At 41.6% G+C, this 19,365-nt stretch overlaps 1 protein-coding gene across 2 annotated transcripts; it reads left to right on the top strand.

Moving 5' to 3' along the window:
- Positions 1 to 1,935: 1,935 nt before the first annotated feature.
- Positions 1,936 to 18,559, top strand: LOC4346474 (zinc finger protein CO3-like). Of its 2 annotated transcripts, none has more exons than XM_015756903.3 (2): positions 1,936 to 2,771; positions 17,797 to 18,559. In XM_015756903.3, the coding sequence occupies exons 1-2, from the start codon at positions 2,148 to 2,150 to the stop codon at positions 18,178 to 18,180; spliced, it is 1,008 nt and encodes a 335-aa protein (XP_015612389.1). In that variant the 5' UTR covers positions 1,936 to 2,147; the 3' UTR covers positions 18,181 to 18,559. The 2 variants fall into 2 exon arrangements, with proteins under 2 accessions (XP_015612389.1, XP_066160251.1); XM_066304154.1 differs by lacking the exon at positions 17,797 to 18,559 and adding an exon at positions 4,539 to 4,806 and having other exon boundaries at positions 2,055 to 2,771.
- Positions 18,560 to 19,365: the final 806 nt, after the last annotated feature.

Genomic DNA, 19,365 nt, shown 5'->3' with positions numbered 1-19,365 from the left:
CATCAGTGTGGGTTCGTCGCTTAGTTTATAATTAAGTGCTCTAGTACTAGGACTCTGGATAAAGAAGAAATTTTTTGCGCAAGGCTAGAGTAGTAATCAATAACTTACGCGTGGTGTCTAACTTAGATGTTACCTTCGTTTGTTGTGTGGTCTAAGAAAAGTGGGGTAGGCGGCAGGTGGTGACAGCCCTATTTGTCATTTGCATCCCTCCACATTCAGGTACATCATAGAAGACAAGGCTGGACTCAGCTAATTGGCATACCAGGGGAGGGCCGGTGGCCAAAGCACTTGATAGAGTTTCCAATCCTATCATTAGTTGTTGTCCTTTGTTGAATCATGTTCTTAGATAGTACTACAACAGCATCAATGTGTTTGCAGATTTATGTGTGTGCGTAGCAAATACCAATTCCCACACCTACCCCGTTGCCACCCCTAGCCATAGCTAGTGGTGTACGGGGAAGTGGTGCTGGCATGCAGTTAATTAGAAGTCCGTCAACATTGTCTAGAAAAAGAAAATGAGAAGGATTCCCTAAAGAAAAAAAAGAGAATGAGAAGTACTTTTAGGTAACAAGCAAGCTACATCGATGATTTAAGAGATATATGACACTGTTAGGTGCTTGTTACATGTAATAACATTGGAGATGTAGGATATATATTTTTAAAGCCTATAGAAATTAAAATAAAAATCATATTATCCTAAAAATTGTCATGGTATTTTATATCCGTCCCCAACCACCAGCCATAAGGGATTGGTATCTTCTATGAAGCTACAACCCACTGAACACTTAAAAGTTCAACATGAAAGTATAAATATATATTACTCCCCCCGTTTCAAAATGTTTGACACCGTTGACTTTTTAGCACATGTTTGACCGTTCATCTTATTCACATTTTTTTGTGAAATATGTAAAACTATATGTGTACATGAAAGTATATTTAACCATGAATCAAATGATACGAAAAGAATAAATAATTACTTAAATTTTTTAAATAGGATGAATGGTCAAACACGTACTTAAAAAGTCAACGGTATCAAATATTTTAAAACGGAGGAAGTAGTTAACATATAAGTAAGCCACGTCAACCCACTAAGCACTGTCAACACGCATAGTACATACTAAAACTTAAAACTTAAATGTAACTGCATACATCAACTACAAATTATTACATTATAAAAATCAATATGTAAGCATGCTAAGGCGGTATTTGGTGGCACGCTAAACCAAGCGATGGATTAACGTATAATCAATTAAGCGTATAAAACTTAAAAATTAGACTAATATAATTCTTTATAAGTAACTTTTCAATAGAAAACTTATGAAAAATGCATTGTTTAGCAGTTTTAAAAGCATACGTGCGAAAAACGAGAAATTAGAAGTTGAAAGTGGGGAAAAGAACCCAACCTAAATCATCATTCATCATATAATTTTCACACATTTCTATCAAATTCATCATTTATCATATTAATTTCTACATTATTTTAATAAATATTCAGTCATATATATTTGCTACGAGAGCCTGTGAAAGGTCATCTGATTCAGGTAAACTTTGCACTTGTCTAGAAGCGGTCGTTTTATCAGCTGAGCAATATGCCAATAGCCCTTTATCCTATGGGACCCAAGCGAGCACGACCGGGCCTACCAGGAACCACTCGAGAGTCGAGACCACTAGATAGGGATGCAAGCGGGGCGGACAAGCAGGTTTTTTTTTTTCCGCTTATTTCACTTCTAGTTCATTTTTTCTTCTAAATTTTATACTACCATACGAAAAATAGACTAACAAGCGGGTTTTTATGCGAATAGCGGGACTATCCACTTGCATCCCTACCACTAGATAAGGTACAAGTGCTCTCACCGGCTAGAAAACCGCCACGTTTTCACCTAGCTGATTCGCCTGCTTCGTCTCCCTGCGCATTTGTGCCTACTTGTCCCACTCGCATCCACGACCTCAAGAAACCAAACCAAATCAAAGCACAACACCACACGCCATGCTCTTTGTGTGGTTCAGGTTTGCGCATGTCCGATCGAAAAACAAGTAAAGAAGCCACGTACTACTATTACTGGAAAAATAAGAATTGAACAATTAATAGGAGTTGCTAGCTAAGCTTTGCCATTGCTGGAAACACGTCTTCGCACAGGCACCCAGCCATGCTGAAGTTGGAGCCGGAGTTCCCCGGCCTGCCGCAGCGGTGCGACTCGTGCCGGTCGGCGCCGTGCGCGTTCTATTGCCTCGCCGATTCGGCGGCGCTCTGTGCCACGTGCGACGCTGACGTGCACTCCGTCAACCCGCTGGCACGCCGCCACCGCCGCGTACCAATGGGCGTGGTGGCTGCCCCCGGCGCCGGGGGAGCCTTCGTCGTCCGCCCTGCAGGCGGTGTCAACTCCTCCTGGCCAATCCGAGAGGGCAGGAGGTGCGACTACGACGATGACGACGCCGACGCCGCTGGGGAGGAAGACGAAGAGGCGACGTCGTGGCTTCTGTTCGACCCGCTCAAGGACTCCTCGGATCAGGGGCTGCCGCCGTTCGGCGACGCGCTGGTGGCCGACTTCCTCAACCTCGGCGGGGGCGCCGGGGAGAAGGAGGACGCGTCGTCGAGCAAGGACTGCAGCAGCAGCCACGGGAAGAGCAGCGAGGGCAGCCACGAGTTCGCCGTGCCCGGCGAGCCCGTACCGGAGCGCCAGGGCTTCGGGGCGGTGAGTATGGACATTACCGACTACGACGCCTCCAATTTCAGGCGCGGGTACAGCTTTGGCGCATCGCTCGGCCACAGCGTAAGTCTTAATGTTTTTTCTTACAATCTTACACGAATTTTCATCAATGAATTATCTACACTAGTAACTTACCCGTGCTAACTATACGATAACATTAAACCAAAGACTATCATATGTTAACACAATCAAAAATATAATTAGATAAATTTAAAACTCACGTAAAGATTGAACAATAGAGAGTTGTTATATTTTAAAGACAACCATGTGCGCAAAATAGCATGGTAACCTTTATATCTTCACTCAAAACCATCTATTTTTTGATGCACTGAGAAATTCTTATAAGTAAATAAATACTATTTGCTCATGATATGCAAAATAACTACAAGCAACTCTTATTGAAAATTTTTCCATGATAATTCACTGACATATTGGTCATGGATCCACATGTCAATGAGAGAATGGAGGTCAACTTTCGGAGTCAAATAAAGATTTTATCCCACAATTTTTGGATAATTAAATTATCAAAATTACATTATCATTCATAAATAAAATGAGTTGGGTAAAAGGAAACGAGAATACCGAACACCCATCCATCCAGGTGTGACTTCAAGAGTTCAAGACCAAGACCAACAGAAAAATGCATTCTCAAGCTCAAACCAAAAAGATAAAGAGAAACATAGCACTACTAGAAAAATAATTTTTCATAGCGTTACCCTATTATTTTTCTGGCGGTTATACGCGAAAACCGCCCACAAAAACGTAACAAGGGGTGGGGGGCTACAGACCGCCAGCGAAAATAGATTTTTGTCGGCGGCCGAGTTAAAATCCACCGTCCACCTATTAGAATCCGCTGCCGCGAAAAATCCACCTATTCCACGCGCTTCTCCAACTCTCTCCCTTCTCTCTCCGCCTATCTACCCACCGTTCTCCCTCCTTTCTCTGCCTCTCCATCCAGCCGCCAGCGACGACGAAGCTCGTGGCGCGCGCATCGGTCGACGGGCGGAGCACTGGCGGCTTGGTTGACGGGCGGAGCACCGGCGACTCGCGGGGCGGCGGATCCGGCGGAGGCGACTCGCGGGGCGGCGGATCCGGCGGCGACGACTCACGGGGCGGTGGATCCGGCGGAGGCGACTCGCGGGGCGGCAGATCCAACGGCGGCGACTCGCGGGGGGGCGTCGCCCAGCGGCGGCGACTCGCGGGGCGGCGCGGTGCGGCGAGTCCGGCGACGGTGACAAGGAGAAGGGGCGACTCGTGGGGCGGCGTCGCCCGACGAATCCAACGGCGGCGACTAGCTTTGCGAGGCGGCAGGTCTGATTCGCACCGGTGGATGGCAGCTCGGCGACGAGGTGCAGTGGCTGGGCTCTACGGCAGTGACCCACCTCCTCGTCGACCTTGGGCCTCCCTGTCGCCGGCGATGGAGGATGGGCACGCCGGTGATTTTGATTTTTTTTTTCAAAATCTGGATTCCAATTTTCTTCTTTTTTAATCAAAAAATATTTTCACTGGCGGGTGTTTTATCTTCCGACAGCGAAAACCGAAATTTGTGCTAGCGGTTGTCTTAGCCAGCCGCCAGTGAAGACAATTTTCGCTGGCGGTTGTGTTAAGCCGGCCGCCAGCAAAAATCGATCTTCTCTAACGGTTTGTCGCTGCTAGCGTAGATGCTACATCTTAACTAGCCTTTACTTTGTGGCGGCTCCGATATCCGCCAGCAAAAACCTAAAATGGCCGCCACGAAAGATTGTTTTCGTAGTAGGGTAGAATACAATCTAATGATCCATCGCCTGCTAGGCTATAAGTTATCTATTCGCCTCTTCACTTCTCTTTCAGCAAGCATACTTATATGGTGAAGAAATGAGACGGTGGAGTTATAGATTCAGCAGGAAAAAAAGGATTCAAGAGACAACCATACTCATAATTTCCATAATAGGAGGCTCTTGTTTTAGCCACGACGTACATCATACTCTGCTTCGTCTTCACTCCACTTTCACGATCCTCACCGGGCTATTTGTTCATCCACCACAGCAGAGCATACCTTTGATCTTTCAGTTTTGAAAAATAATGTTATTCATGCATATAAGTAGTAAGTGGATGATTATGGATGCTTACACTGGAAATTTGAAGGACTGGGTGCTTGCCGTGGTATATCTGACTGGATGTAGATGTTGCCAATATGACCGGAGGTCCACACTTGATTGCCCATGATGATACCTAAGAGAGCACGGCGGACTGATCAAATGATCATTACCTGACATGAAAGAAATTATCTGCACTTAAGAGGAGGCACAATTCACACTGACTGATTAAAGTTGTTAATCAGAGGAGTTGTGTTCCAAATTAGAATGATTCTGGTACTAACAGACGTTACAAAATTTTGCAACTCTCTCTGATATCATGTTAGGACTCTGTCTCAGGTCAAAAACAATTATGCTACTCACAGATTTTGTACAAAATTTAGCCCTGACTTAGAGTTAATACTCCAATTGTGCCAAATTAAACTCTAAATCAAATTATCATTACCTAAAAAGAAAGAAATTATTTGCATAAAGAGGAGACATAATTCAAACCTAACTGATCAAAGTTTCCAACCAGAGGAGAGTGCTTGAATTTAAAACAATGCCAGTACTAACTCAGTGATCATGCTCTAAACCAGAGGTCTCTGTTTCAAATCAGAACAATTCTGTTACTCACAGATTTTGTACAAAAATTTAGCCCTAACCAGGAAGTCCCATAGCAAACAGGAGAGGTTCGCTGCTTTCCTTGGAAGTGCCATAGCAAACCTGTTACATTTATATATTCTGAATTCCTCAAAGGAATTTTGAAAGCAAGCTGCCAGCATGCTCAATATTAAAAAATTCAGGTTACTTTAAATGCTTATCTTTATACAATTCAAACTTTTATAAAACATAGAAAACTCCCAGTTTCCATTGTACAATTCAAAAACTATTAACCATTTAGTAATAAATTCACTTAACCACTCATATAAGAAGCAAAGTCAAGGGACAATAACAATGTATATTTCAGTGTTCTAAATTTCAGACGGCCCAATGCATATTAAAAACAACTATGCCATTTTTCTATTTCCATTTCAGCACAGAAATATATACTTAATATAGGAGTACATAGTAGAAATACATAGATATACATAGTTAGATATGGCAGGTACCAATCAACAATCATCCGATAAACATGTAGAAATGCACTCCTAACTGCATTGTGGATGCTGCTGGGGAAGTCAACCAAGCATCAACTATGGACCTTTGTAAGTTCTTCCGAACAAAAGATGCTTCGTCTGTACGACCATAACCGTCAAACACCTGTAAAATACCCCTAAAAATTTGAAACCATTAACCATCTGCTGTGAAAACTCGTACTGAACAAAAAAAAATGATGAACTTAACATCTCACATATGAATGTTACTTCAGAAATTTACTGCTGGTGATGTTGGGTCCCGGTTTGAGCAAAGTAATTTATTCCCAAATGTTCAGTGTTATAATTTTATTGCCTAGTTTCAAGTGCTCTAAACTCACAGATTGTTTACATGCATCAACAGAATTTGAGTTGGAAATTGTCAGTGTTGAACAAAAAAAAAACTAACCTTTTGATTGACTGGAAATGAAACTCTTGTGAGTCTCAATTTCCCTCAATTTATTGCTTCTGATTAACTGGAAACTGAACTCTAGTGAGTGTTAAATTCCCTTAATTGATTGTACCACTCAGGAAGACTATCTGCCTACGTGCAGTTTGATTCCCAAATATGTTCAGAACCATACAAAGACCTAACCCATCAATCCTGCCAAGTCTTTCCAATTTCCCACAAGCCCTGTATTGCATCTGCACGCCATCTCATCTAATCTCACATCCTCTCACAAAATAACAGCAAAATAGTCCGGGCAACAGCTGCTGCTGCGGCTGCTTTTGTTGTGGGCACTAAAAACAAATTGGTTATTTTCAAGTCTAAGCCATTGAGGGAGTTGTTTTGGTTGGTTTGCTCGGTATTTCACATGCACTATTTTCGCAAATTTGCATTTGAACTGTAATGGTTGAAGGAACGGGATCGAGCGATGCTTACCTTGTCCCCAGCGTGGTCGAGAGGATTCCGGTGGTGGCTTAACAGAGAGCACATGGCGCAGGATCCTTGGCGGCGCGAGGGAGTCGGCGGTGGCGTCGCGACGCAGTCGGCAAGAGGGGATGCCGGCGGCGTCGATTTGGAGGCGTGTGAGGGGGTGCCAACAGCGTCAAACTGGAGGCGGGAATTGATGGCGACGCGATGCCGGGCGTCGGCGTCGTCGCACGCGAAGGAGGGGCGTCGGAATCTATGGCGCCCGGCGGCTGCTGTGATGCGGTTGGTGTTGGGATACGCGTAGGCTACGATAGCATAAATCAAAATTTTCTATCACGTAAACCAGGAACCATGCAAGTATTAGATCATAGATCGTTACCACTCGACGCGCTGCGCAGCGGAAGGCGCTAAGAAATCGAAGGAATTCTCGCGAAGTAGCGCGTGTCGTTATAGAGGAAGTAGTCGATCGCACCGGCTCGACCTTCTCCTCGCCGTATTCCCACGCCGATCAGCATCACAAATCAGAGGCGCCTCTACCGGTATTCACACGTACAGGGACGGAATGCCACGCGTAGATGTGCTAGCACCCGCGCGCGGCTAGGGTTTTGCTCGGGGAGGGGAGTGACGGCTAGGGTTTCTTACGTGATGCAATACCTCCGCCGGTTACACCCCTCACGAATATATAGGATCCATCACTCGGGCCTCCAAGGCCCATAGGACTCCTATTCGGATCCCTATCTGAATTAAGCTCATATTAGATCCCCATCCAATCCCTTTATTCCGGCCCATTAAGCGTGCGACCCTGTAGGTTCATGTACACTCGGCTGTAACCCGAAAACTCCTTTTCGGTCCACGCGTCAACAGCGGCTCCTAGCAGAACGTATTGACTCACCGGGCATACATAAAGATCATATCGGCTGAACCTCTAGTGTATACTTGTATGAACCCCTTTGCCTCACGATATCGATTAAGCTCAAAGTTAGATATGTGCTATCCTCTAATAGCTCAATCATTTACTCGAACCTGTTGATAGATTATATAACTTGTGATTGACTCCTCAATCACCTTTGGCATGGCCATGCACTTCCATAATCTACAACATCGAGGGGCCCAGAGATATCTCTCCATAGGAGGGGCAAATCCCATCTTGATTATTCATATCCCACTACATGTTTCATAGCATACCCGAAAACTACTTTTATAACTACCCAATTACGGAGTAGCGTTTAGCAGTCCCTAAGTAAGCTACTACACATGTTGAGAACCATGATAATTTTAAGTCTAAGGATTCAACACCAACACTAAATGAGATCACTGATGACACAACATATATGGCTCTTGCAGTGTCTCATGTTGGGTCTATCCAACAACATGTTCACCAACATGTGTCCACATTATTAATTTGGTATCTCTATACCATGATCCATGAGACATGATCATCAATTAATACATGTGTTGATCATCTAAACATATTTGTTCCACATATGATATTTGATCAGGGATCCTTTAGAAATAGCAACACACAACATAAAGAGTCTCATGAAAGAATCACATATTCATTAACTAATAATGAGTTATCTATTTCAAGGAACAAAGTCGGATAAATATGTAAACATAGTATATGATACAATCATCTCTATGATTGCCTTTAGGGCATATCACTAATAGTTGGAGCGGCGACGACTGTTAGGGTTAGGCGGCGGCTGGCGTTGCGTGAGAGATGTCGGATGTCGGTGGCGCCGCGCGCGAATGCGGGGTGTCCGAATTGACAGTGGGCAGATATCCGGCTTCAGCGGCGGAGACCACGACATAGATTCTGTGTGAGATTGGTGGCTCGACATCGGCAGCGACCGCAGGCCTGGACTGGTCTGCCGCAAAGACCGTCTTTGAGCCGCTTTCTCGCCCCCACCGCCGGCACCGCCTGTGTCAGCCGCCACAATGCCAGGCCAGCCCAGACTGTCGAAGAACCATCGCCGCCGTTGTTGTTGTCTTCACCAGCTCTCGCCCTTCATTGAATCAAACACATTTAGCCACACCACACACATGACGTTCGTTTCGGCGGGTGGCGGAGCCGGTCAGCGGCGGCCGCGGAGGAGATCGTCGCTGGCTCAGTGGTCTTTGGCTTCGACGATTGGAGTAAGGGGTGAGACAGCATCACGGGTGCCGCGGCGGGGAGCGGGGCGACGCTTGCGGTGGCAGGGGATGGAGGAGGTCACGGTGGTGAGGGGAGGGGGATCGATCTGGGCGGGAGGAGAGGATTTGGGGAAGGAGAGCACGTGAGGGAGTGGCGAGCGGTGTGATTTTTGCGCAAGGGGAGTGGGGTGATATGCGTGCGGGCTAAGGAGGGGATAGGGGAAACGTGGGATGATCTGAGGCATTGGATTGAATGATTCTGGGCCGTTAGATTTGATGAATGAGTAATGAGTAATGTAGGTGTAAGAGTGAGTTGGTGAATTATTAGAGGGTATATAGGTATAGGTATATATATAGTAGGGACGATCTGAGGTATTGGATTGAATGATCCTGGGTCGTTAGATTTGATGAATGAGGATTTGATGAATGAGTAATGTAGGTGTAAGAGTGAGTTGATGAATTATATGGTAGATGATATACTTTACTAGTTTTTTTTATTTTTTTAGAGAAGGGTAAAAAATAAAAAGAAAACATATACTCTACTAGTGACTTTAAAGTTTCATATTCCAACGAATCTTTCAACACTTGATTAAAATTATGGAATTAGTGGTGTTCTGGCAGCAGAAGGTGTTTGCTTTTCTTACGATTTGTTTATACACAAATCCTACTCAGTAAAGGGGAACCCAATGCTTTGCTAATGAAAGCGTTTATCAAAGCGGTCCTGAGCACAATCTTAGTCTACTTTCTAATCACCATAGATCCTCCAAAATGGGTCTTAATTGCCAAAGGTCTATGTGCTCATTGGAGTGTACTGGCTTAGGCATCGACAATCTAGAGCTTATGGGTGTTGCGCTTAGGTCCTGATGGATCTCGGCCCAACGCACATCTCAATTTAAGCCCTAGCAAGGTCTCCATATGCCGTACTCTAGGCAGGAACGCGAGTTTGCTGTTGTTTCCATGACGTGCGTGCTAGGCGATGGCAAATCAATTCTCTTCTGGGAAGATGGTTGGTTGCAAGGTGCGAGCATCCATTTCTAGGCGCCTGCGCTCTATGAGTGTGTTCTGGAGCGCATCCACTGGAGCCTCTCGATCGCAGACGTATTAAGAAACAACAGATGTATCAACGATCTTCGCGGTTCTCTAGGAGTATGGCCAATCTTCTAGTACCTTTTGATCTGGTTGATGGTACGTGCCACAACACTATCTGTGGACCAAGTCGGACTCCTTCCTCTATAAGTGAGAAAGCTCAGGTTCCTACTCCGCTTGCTAACCCTACCACGCACTATTCATGGGCAGGATCCCATTCCATCACTCGCTGATCTGGAATCCATGGCCTCTCCTCGCTATAGCTACTTTTTGTGATTGGTCGCTCACTGGCATTGCTAGACTGTTGATCGTCTGGAGAAAAGAGGCCTCCCACACCCCGCTTGCAGCATCTATCATGACCAATGGGAAGAAACGACTGATTGCTTGTGGATTGAGGGCCCTAATTCATTACAGCTTTGATGGATCATCCTTTCAGGCCTCGGGTTACACTAGTGCTTCCTCGCCGGAGTCTCCTCATTCCATGATTGGTTGTGTGCTCTAGCCACCACAAGTCCAAAAGGACCAGTGTTGTGGCTTTGACATGATTGCACCCCTTGGGGCTTGGTCCATTCGAAAGGAGAGGAACAATCTGGTGCTTAATCAATTTAATCGAACATGGCTTGAAGTGGTCGCGGCAATGGCGCGGGAAGCCACCCTCTGGAAGCTTTCCCGGCCTTCGTCGCAGGCGTTGCTACCTTAGTTCTTTAGGTCGCTAGGTTGTTTCCTCTGTTATCATGAGAATAAACTTAAGCTTCCCCTGTTTTTCCTTTTCCCCTTTTTATTTCCCTACCTCTGTTCTGTCTTTTGGTTTGTTATTTCTTTTGTTTTGCTCTTTGTAAGTTTTACTCCTCTTGATGCAAAGGTGCACAATTCTTTTGCGTATTCCTCAAAAAATGCTTTGCTAATGAAGAGGTCAAAAAATGCACATTTTTAGTAAGGAGGGAACAATGAAGAGGAAAACGAACAACTTTCCTTGAGAAATCAAAATCAACATGTACAGAATCACTACAACAAAACCCCCCTTCAGTGCTGGCTAGGAACCCTAATTGGTGCCAGATTCCGAGATGACCCCAAATAAGGGGCATAAATGAGGCAGGCTCATCGGTGCATGATTTAAAACAAAAACCCTTATTGATGAGGTGCATGATTTAAAACAAAAAGTCTGATCGGCTCGATTCAAGCCAATTGAGCCCATGCATTGAGTCCAAAAATTTCCCAATTGGTTCTTCATCTATCCCAAATTGTATTTCAATATCACCATTGAAAAAGTGAATCACAAATTTTGGCTCAAATGCATTACGTACTACTCGAATTGGAAAGGTAAAAGTACAAATTGCCGGATCTGACCTCGAGCTCATGGCGACCAATGGCCCATGGCGAGGTGGAGGTCGAGAGAGCGAGGGAGGCACAATGATCGGTAGGGACGTTGAGAAGGGAAGTAGACCTCGAGCTCGTGACGGTGGATCTAGCTGCCCTCGAGATCATGGTGGCCGGATCTAGCCGTCCCCGAGCTTGTGGCGGCGTATCCACTGGCCTGGAGGAGGAGGCGCTACATGTGGCGGCGGTGGAGATGACAAGGGGCGTGCGGCATCTGTGGCAGATAGGAGGGGCATCAGCTGCAGCAGAGAGGAGGTGGTGGTGGCGGCGAGAGATCAATGGAGTGGGATCAACTCTGAGAGAAAAGTGCGAGAGAGAATGAGGTGGACTCTGAGAGAGAAGAGAGGTGGAAAGATTAACTTCAAGGAATAAATAAAACTAGGGCTGGCTCGGTTTGTCTGCTAGACTCTCTTAGAGGTGTTGTTTTTTTAAAATGCCTCATATGTGGGCATCCGCTCATATTGGCTTGACTACCGATTTTTAATTTTAGATTAGACCACATGTGGAGTTGGAATGACCAGAAAATACTTATGTGTGCTGGTTTTAGGGCATCCCGGCCCTATCTGGACCTTTTTTAATACCTAAAAGATAGAAACTTATTTAAGAATATTCGAATAAAAAACTGCTATAATAGTCAATGGAACAGTCACTTCTCTCCTTGGCTTTAATTTTCCTGTACCTAGTTTTAATATGAGGTTTGAATTGGTCCTGTCATCCCTATCCTAGATATATACCTATACCGACATACAGTATATTTCCTATACTCGCTTTAGTAAAATAAAAGTGTTGTTTTGGACTTTTCTAATTCAATGAGTTACAAGTTCAACTACTTATAATTTGTACAAATAAAAAAAAGGTAACACACGTATGAGAAATAATTTGGTACGACAATTTTATCCACATAATTCTAGGGCTGTCTGTGATATCATGCTCAGCGGCGGAGCCAGAATGTGCTCAAGAGTAGGGTTGAACTAGTATAATAGAATGTGCCCTAGCTGCCCTACTCCTATATCCGCCCCATTCATGCTGAAAAATTGTGTGAAATCAGTTGAATTTTTAGCCATGCGATAAAACATGTGTCAAAATCACCACCCACCCACCCACCCCCGAGCGCGCCCCGCCGAGCGCGAGCGCCCTTCTCACGATTGCTTCTCCATTAAAACAATACTCATTGTTGGGTCAGGACTGAGAAAACATATTTTATCTTTTGTTATTTATTGGGCTTGTTTTCATATTGAACAACCTTAACATTGTTGCTTTGGGCTATTCAAAAGAAGCTCAAAATCTGTCTGACATCAACACACAAATTCTTTCCATTAAGTCATAACAAACCCAACATGAGAAGGTCCATTTGTAGCCAGGAAACAACACCAGAGCGAGATTGAATCCATTTTGTTATCACACAACTTTTGCGTGACAAAGCTCAGCTAGCAAGATTCATTAGCAAAATCCTTACAAACAAAGAAATCTTGACATATCCTGTATGCATAAATAGATTAATTCCAAATGATATTACCATCTCTAATCAATTTTAGCAACAAACTTAAATGTATGCATCGCAATTAATTTGTGACATAAATATCTGACATTATAGTGAAGGATCTGTGTTCCCTCTTTTTCCTAGACAGCAATTACGTACTGATTCATCATACTAACATTTGTCTCATGTTAACAAAACTAATTGTGTCCGATTTTCTCCATGATAAGCATGGACTGTTAAATCTCACTGACATGGAAAACCCATTAAGGCTCAGTTTTCCCAACTCATCTCTCTCGTTTTCCACGCGCACGATTTTCAAACTACCAAATGGTGTATTTTTTTCAAAAAAATTATATACAAAAGTTGTTTAAAAAAATCATATTGATCTATTTTTGAAAAAAAAAATCTAATACTTAATTAATCACGCGCTAATGGATTGCTCCGTTTTCCGTGCCGGAGGGGAGTGTTCCCAACCAGGAGGAGCGAACACTCCCTAAGACTGCAGAGACTAATAGAGCAAATGGGAATAAATGCATGAAACATGGACCAGAAGTTTTGTATGATAAGGCGGGAGGAAGGACAGAGATTACAGGTATTCGTTGAGATAAAGTGCAAAGTCACCACCACCTCCCATTGCCAAATAATCAGTGGAGCAAAATGTGAAATCTATGCAAATCCTATGAAAGAAATTGTATAAATGACCTGTTGGATGATATAAAGCAGTTGTTGGTCTCCTGAAAGATTAATAAATATAAAGTACGATCAGTGTAAAGATCGAAATAGATATCCAAAAAAATTGCTAGAAGATAATCAAGCCTAGTAGTCACTAAATAAATTACTCTCGAAATTTTTTATGCTTCAGTGCAAACAATCAAGCTCAGTGCACTAGCACTACTAAGTAGATGCTTGATGCCTTGATTGTCTAAATTTAAGCTCAGTGTACTGATTTTGTAATTACTAAGATATAGATAGCACACAAGGTTGACAAAATTAGGTTACGATAGTTCATATTAAAATTACATTGATAAAGAAAAGTAGCATAAACCCTTTTTACATAGCAGTAGATCTATGGAAAACAATCATGGAGTACTAAAATATGCAAATGTCATGATAATTTTTTAGCATACTCAGACAAACTACTGTATATATGAAGTCAACATCTACAGTGCATGCATGGCAAATGCAACCCATATGATACATGTACTACCTATACTAACTCAGCCCTAAACAAAAAAAAAATATCACCAAAAATATATGGGTTAATTGATCAACAATTCCAAACTGGTGATTTTCTAGCCAGGGGATAAATGAGGTCGAGTCACCAAATTCTTACATTACCAACTTGTCATTTATTAATAGCATCTTTTAGGATACCTTCCATTTGTCAAGGTATAGAAAAGAAATTATCCACTAATCTAATAAGGCATGGAGAATGACTCGATGCATGCCGCTTTCATATTTCCACCCTGAAAAATGAAGCAACTAAACTATAATTTGGGTATCAAAACTAGTAAGTACAATGACTCACATAGGGCCTAACTACCTCTATGACATACGTCTGAATTCATTCAGCAAACTATGTTGCAGACAAACCTACAAATTCATCAAGTCAACGATCAGGTTAACAATCATGTGAATATTACACACACTTTGAACAAAAAATCTTCTAGGTGATAGCTTATGCCCTATAGAGTGGGCTAATGTAGGGAATATTGCAATTTGAATTGGCTAACAGATAATGGTTGTCCCAGTCTTACCTCTTGGTGGTTGGTCGGCAAAGTTGATAAAACATGTAGTTAGATAACCGCTAGTTAAGGAACATTGTCATATGTTATATGCAACTACTAAATGCTAACAAAACAATACTATTCGGATGTACAAAATTAATTGCTCAGCTAGTCAAGGATTGACAAAACTGATTTCCAGATATTTGGTCTAGAAAACAAAACTAACTTTTGCAGAAATATCAAATGGCTGACAAAACACAAAACTAGAAATGTTAGTAGTTGAGAAAACTAGACATGAGAACTTGTTTTGTACTTATTATTGATGAGGTATTCAGATGCACATAGTCATGCATAAAATTCTAATGAGTAAAGTCCATCACCGGTCCCTAAACTTGTACCGCTGTGTCATCCCGGTCCCTAAACTCACAAATCAACCGTTCAGGTACTCAAACTTGTTCGACTGTATCATCCCAGTCCCTAAACATGCGGATCACTCGTTTAGGTCCTCCAACTTGTTCAGTTGTGTCACCTCGGTCCCTAAACAGGACGGTCTAAAAACTTTATATCAAAAAATAATTCATAACTTTTTCATGTTAACTCTAATGAAGACAAACTTTATATCAAAATTGTAGCCCTCAACGCGACCTACAACTTTGTAGTTGAAAAGTTTTTAAATTAAAACTGTTTAGGGTCCCAAAATATTGTTGCATATTTATAGATTTTGTAATTTTAATTTTAAAATTACATTTTGGGACAAAAATGACTTAAAATAAAAAAAAATTCAACTACAAAGTTGTAGATCGCGTCGCGGGCTACAAGTTTGATATATAGAGTTTATCTTCATTAGAGTTCACATGAAAAAGTTATGAATTATTTTTAAATATAAAGTATTTAGACCATCCTATTTGACCCATATGATATTCAAATCCAAGTTTAGGGACCGGGGTGACACAGCTGAACAAGTTGGAGGATCTAAACGAGTGATCTGCAAGTTTAGGGATCGGGATGACACAGTCGAACAAGTTTGAGGACCTGAACGGTTGATTTGCGAGTTTAGGGACTGGGATGACACAACGATATAAGTTTAGGGACCGGTGATAGACTTTACTCAATTCTAATTAAAGACTACCTTTGGAGCTCTTGACACTAGTCTAGAACTAGCACAACTACTCAGTACACCTAAAAATGTACTAGAAAAATTACAAATGGGACACAAAAAACAATTTATTTTGGCAAAATTTAGAAGGTTAACAAAAACACAGAAAAGACAAAACCAAAACCAAAAACATAAACAGAAACAGAAACACAGAGCAAACAAGAATACAATATTTTGCTAATGATTGGTCTTTGTGTAGGTACTGAAAATGACATTGAGATAGTATGCCCGATTTCTTTTCAGAATCCACAACAAACAAAACTGATACTAATCTTTTAAAATTTACCCAATATTAATAGCCCCCAAGTTCAGATTTTTGAACACAAATATCAGTGAATTTGCAGGACAAAACCTGCTAATTTTCAGTAAATAATAGACAAATCAATACCTGAACATAGGAAATTAGCCCATGGACGATATGTTGCTTAATTTCTTCAGAATCCACATCCACCTTCATGGATAAGAACTGACATCCTCCATGCATAGCTAAAACTCTCCTTGAAAAGAATTAGAGTAAACAAATCAAGCTAATCAAATTCTTTTACCACAAACTTGAACCATATAGAAGTTCTAATACTTTTGAACATGTAAAGAAATCAAAACTTCTGCACACAGTGACAGAAATGCTGACCAAAATCAAAGAAGTATCCAAACATATGAACACATTGCATGTCCCACACACAATATTCTGACTAACAACCACACACACAAATGAACTCTGTGTGAAGGACCCGAGAAGAACATGCAACACCATCACCAAAGAAGAATAGCAAGTTACTAACTACTATCTCCTGCAGAGAAGACTGTGACAAACAACAACAAATCAGTTTGTAGCATGGCCTATAGTACTATTCTGTGAATTGTACAAAAGTACTACAAGTTGTGGTAAAAATCTTAAAAATAAAAATGTATAGGTACATATGTATGTATGTGCTCGCGAGAACTTTTACGGTGTTTGCATTCCAAAAAAGGTAAAAATCCAACGCTCCTCAATAATAGGTACCATGTGAAAAGTATTTAAGTATTAGTATAGGTACTTAGATATCAAGGGTAAAAACATAAATATACTTGTTGAGAGAAATGGTAGAATTGTCCCTAAATTTATCGGTACCGCATAGGTACCGGTTAAGTGATTTGCTTGGTACTAGCTGTTCTCATTTGCATGATTTTCTATAGATTTATGTTGTGTTCTTTGAGATTCTCATCTGCATGATTTTCTTTATATTTACATACGTTTTGTTCCGAAGAAAACGTTATTGGTGTAAAAGTTTTCATTTGTGTTCCCTTGTCTAGATTTACGTTATGTTCTCAAGAACATGTCAAAATCCCTCCGTTTAATTCTTTTGAGATTTATATCTTTTTTACTAGAAGAGATTTGTATTGTGTTTCAAAAACATGACCGGTTAAAATATCACCGAAGATTTGCGTCGATTTAAATTATATAATATTTTATCAATTTATCCCTATAAAACATGAAACTTCTTCCTTGACTACATAAACAACTAATTAACTGCGTAAATAAGTCATGGATATCTCTAAAGGTAGCTAGAGAAGAAAGGAAATGTGATCTTTGATTTTTTTTCTCTCTCTCCGATACAGATTGAATCAATCGCTAAATTAACAGGGTAGCCATGATTTACGTTTTCATTTACTCATCTCCTATCATGTTACAATAATTTTATTCCGTACCTGACCCCTCCGTTGATCCACCTTTAAGTACCTCTAAGTACCTCGCAAACACCGTAAAAGATCTCTAGGAATTATTGTGTAGAGTATTTTAAATCACATACAAGTGTGTCACATCATCACGTACTAGGAATTATTTTATAGAGTATCTTAAATTTCATGTAAACATGATATATCATTTATAATTTTGTTGTATTTTTAGAATTTAATATGCGAGCAATGTGAAATTATCATCTCCATATCATTATCACATTATTTAAACATATATATCTATCTTTTATATTATATAAAATATGCATTCATCCACATATCCTCAGCAAAACGCGGAATATCAAAACTAGTATAGTATGCATTTCAACCTTGTTCGACGATCGCTCAGGTTTCGATGTCATCGCTGGAGAACATGAGCACGGTCCCAGACTGCGGTGTGCCAGACATCACCACCTCCTACTTGAGGTCATCCAAGAGCACCATCGACCTCTTCACGGCAGCAGCTGGCTCCCCTGTGGCGGCGCACAGCATAATGTCGCCACCGCAGTTCATGGGCGCCATTGACAGGGAGGCCAGGGTGCACCGGTACAGGGAGAAGAGGAAGACGAGGCGGTTCGAGAAGACCATCAGGTACGCGTCGCGGAAGGCGTATGCCGAGACCCGGCCGAGGATCAAGGGACGCTTCGCCAAGCGCAGCGACACCGACCTTGAGGTCGACCAGTACTTCTCCACCACCGCCGACTCCAGCTGCGGCGTCGTGCCCACGTTCTAGCGAGCAGCTTGGCCGCACGCCTGGAAGACAATCAAAGAAGCTCAGGAATGAATATATTCTCCCACTGTATAGTACATCTTGGTTGCTTAGCTATATATATATATATATATATATATATATATGTATAATTCGCCGAATCGCCTCTAAATTTGTGGGAGGTATGAGGCTTCAGCTGTAGGTATATATAGATGCTAGAAAGATGCTCCTTGTAAAATTGTGCAGGAGTAAATGTAATCATGTAGTCATCCCTCCTTCTCCAATCCTTTACAATACATTTCTGTTTTTTTATTCAGCTTAAAAACTACGTTTTGTTTTTTCTCCCGATAACGCTATTGATCTGATGGTAAATTTTGATCAATAATAATTCTCGTTCAGAAAACAAGACAGTTTTGAGTCCCTTTTCGCACACTATAGTTACTGCGTGTGCATTGCTTGGAAATTCCATGAATAATGTTTGAAGAATTGCGTTGATGCTTCAACTTTGGGCCACTTTGGTTCTCAACCCTACCAATTCTTTAGTACTGAGAGTTGACTTGATTACATTTGGTTCGTTACTTATAGAGAGCCAGTGGTGGATGTAGGTTTAAAATATAGATGGGACGACGGAGCTAGCCCTAATTAGATGATGGCACAATACATACAATCCATAGTCACCGGCTGATGGCGGCAGAGCTAACTCTAATTAGGTGATGGTACAATGCACACAAACCATAGTCGCCGGCTCATGACACTGGCGCAGCAGTGCACGACACGGATATCGAGAAAGTTAACAACGAAAATTGGTAGTCGAACAAATATATATGATTTATATGTAGAGAGAGAAAAAGAGAAATGTTGTTAGATAATAATAAGGGGAACCACTTTCAATTGGGGTTATAAAACAAGATGAAAAATTATTTAGGGGTTTAAGTGCTTCGCCAAAATAGTTCAAGTGAGTAAAATATATTTTTTTATATATTTACCAATTTAACTATTTACTGTGAATTGTATAGAAATAGAAAAAAATTATATATAGTCAAAATCAGGAACAGTCAAAATGGTACTACTTACACAGAAATAATACTTATAAGTCACGAATTTTCATAAATATTTTTGTCTCTACTTAAAATATTTGATTTATCTGATTATTCAATAGTAGACGGATGAATAATGTGTTAAAAATAGGTCTACAAATAAGGTTTAGGG

Source organism: Oryza sativa, chromosome 9, assembly GCF_034140825.1.
Source record: "Oryza sativa Japonica Group chromosome 9, ASM3414082v1".
In the NCBI taxonomy this organism is placed as follows: domain Eukaryota; kingdom Viridiplantae; phylum Streptophyta; class Magnoliopsida; order Poales; family Poaceae; genus Oryza; species Oryza sativa.
This window is presented reverse-complemented; position numbering and strand designations above follow the sequence as displayed.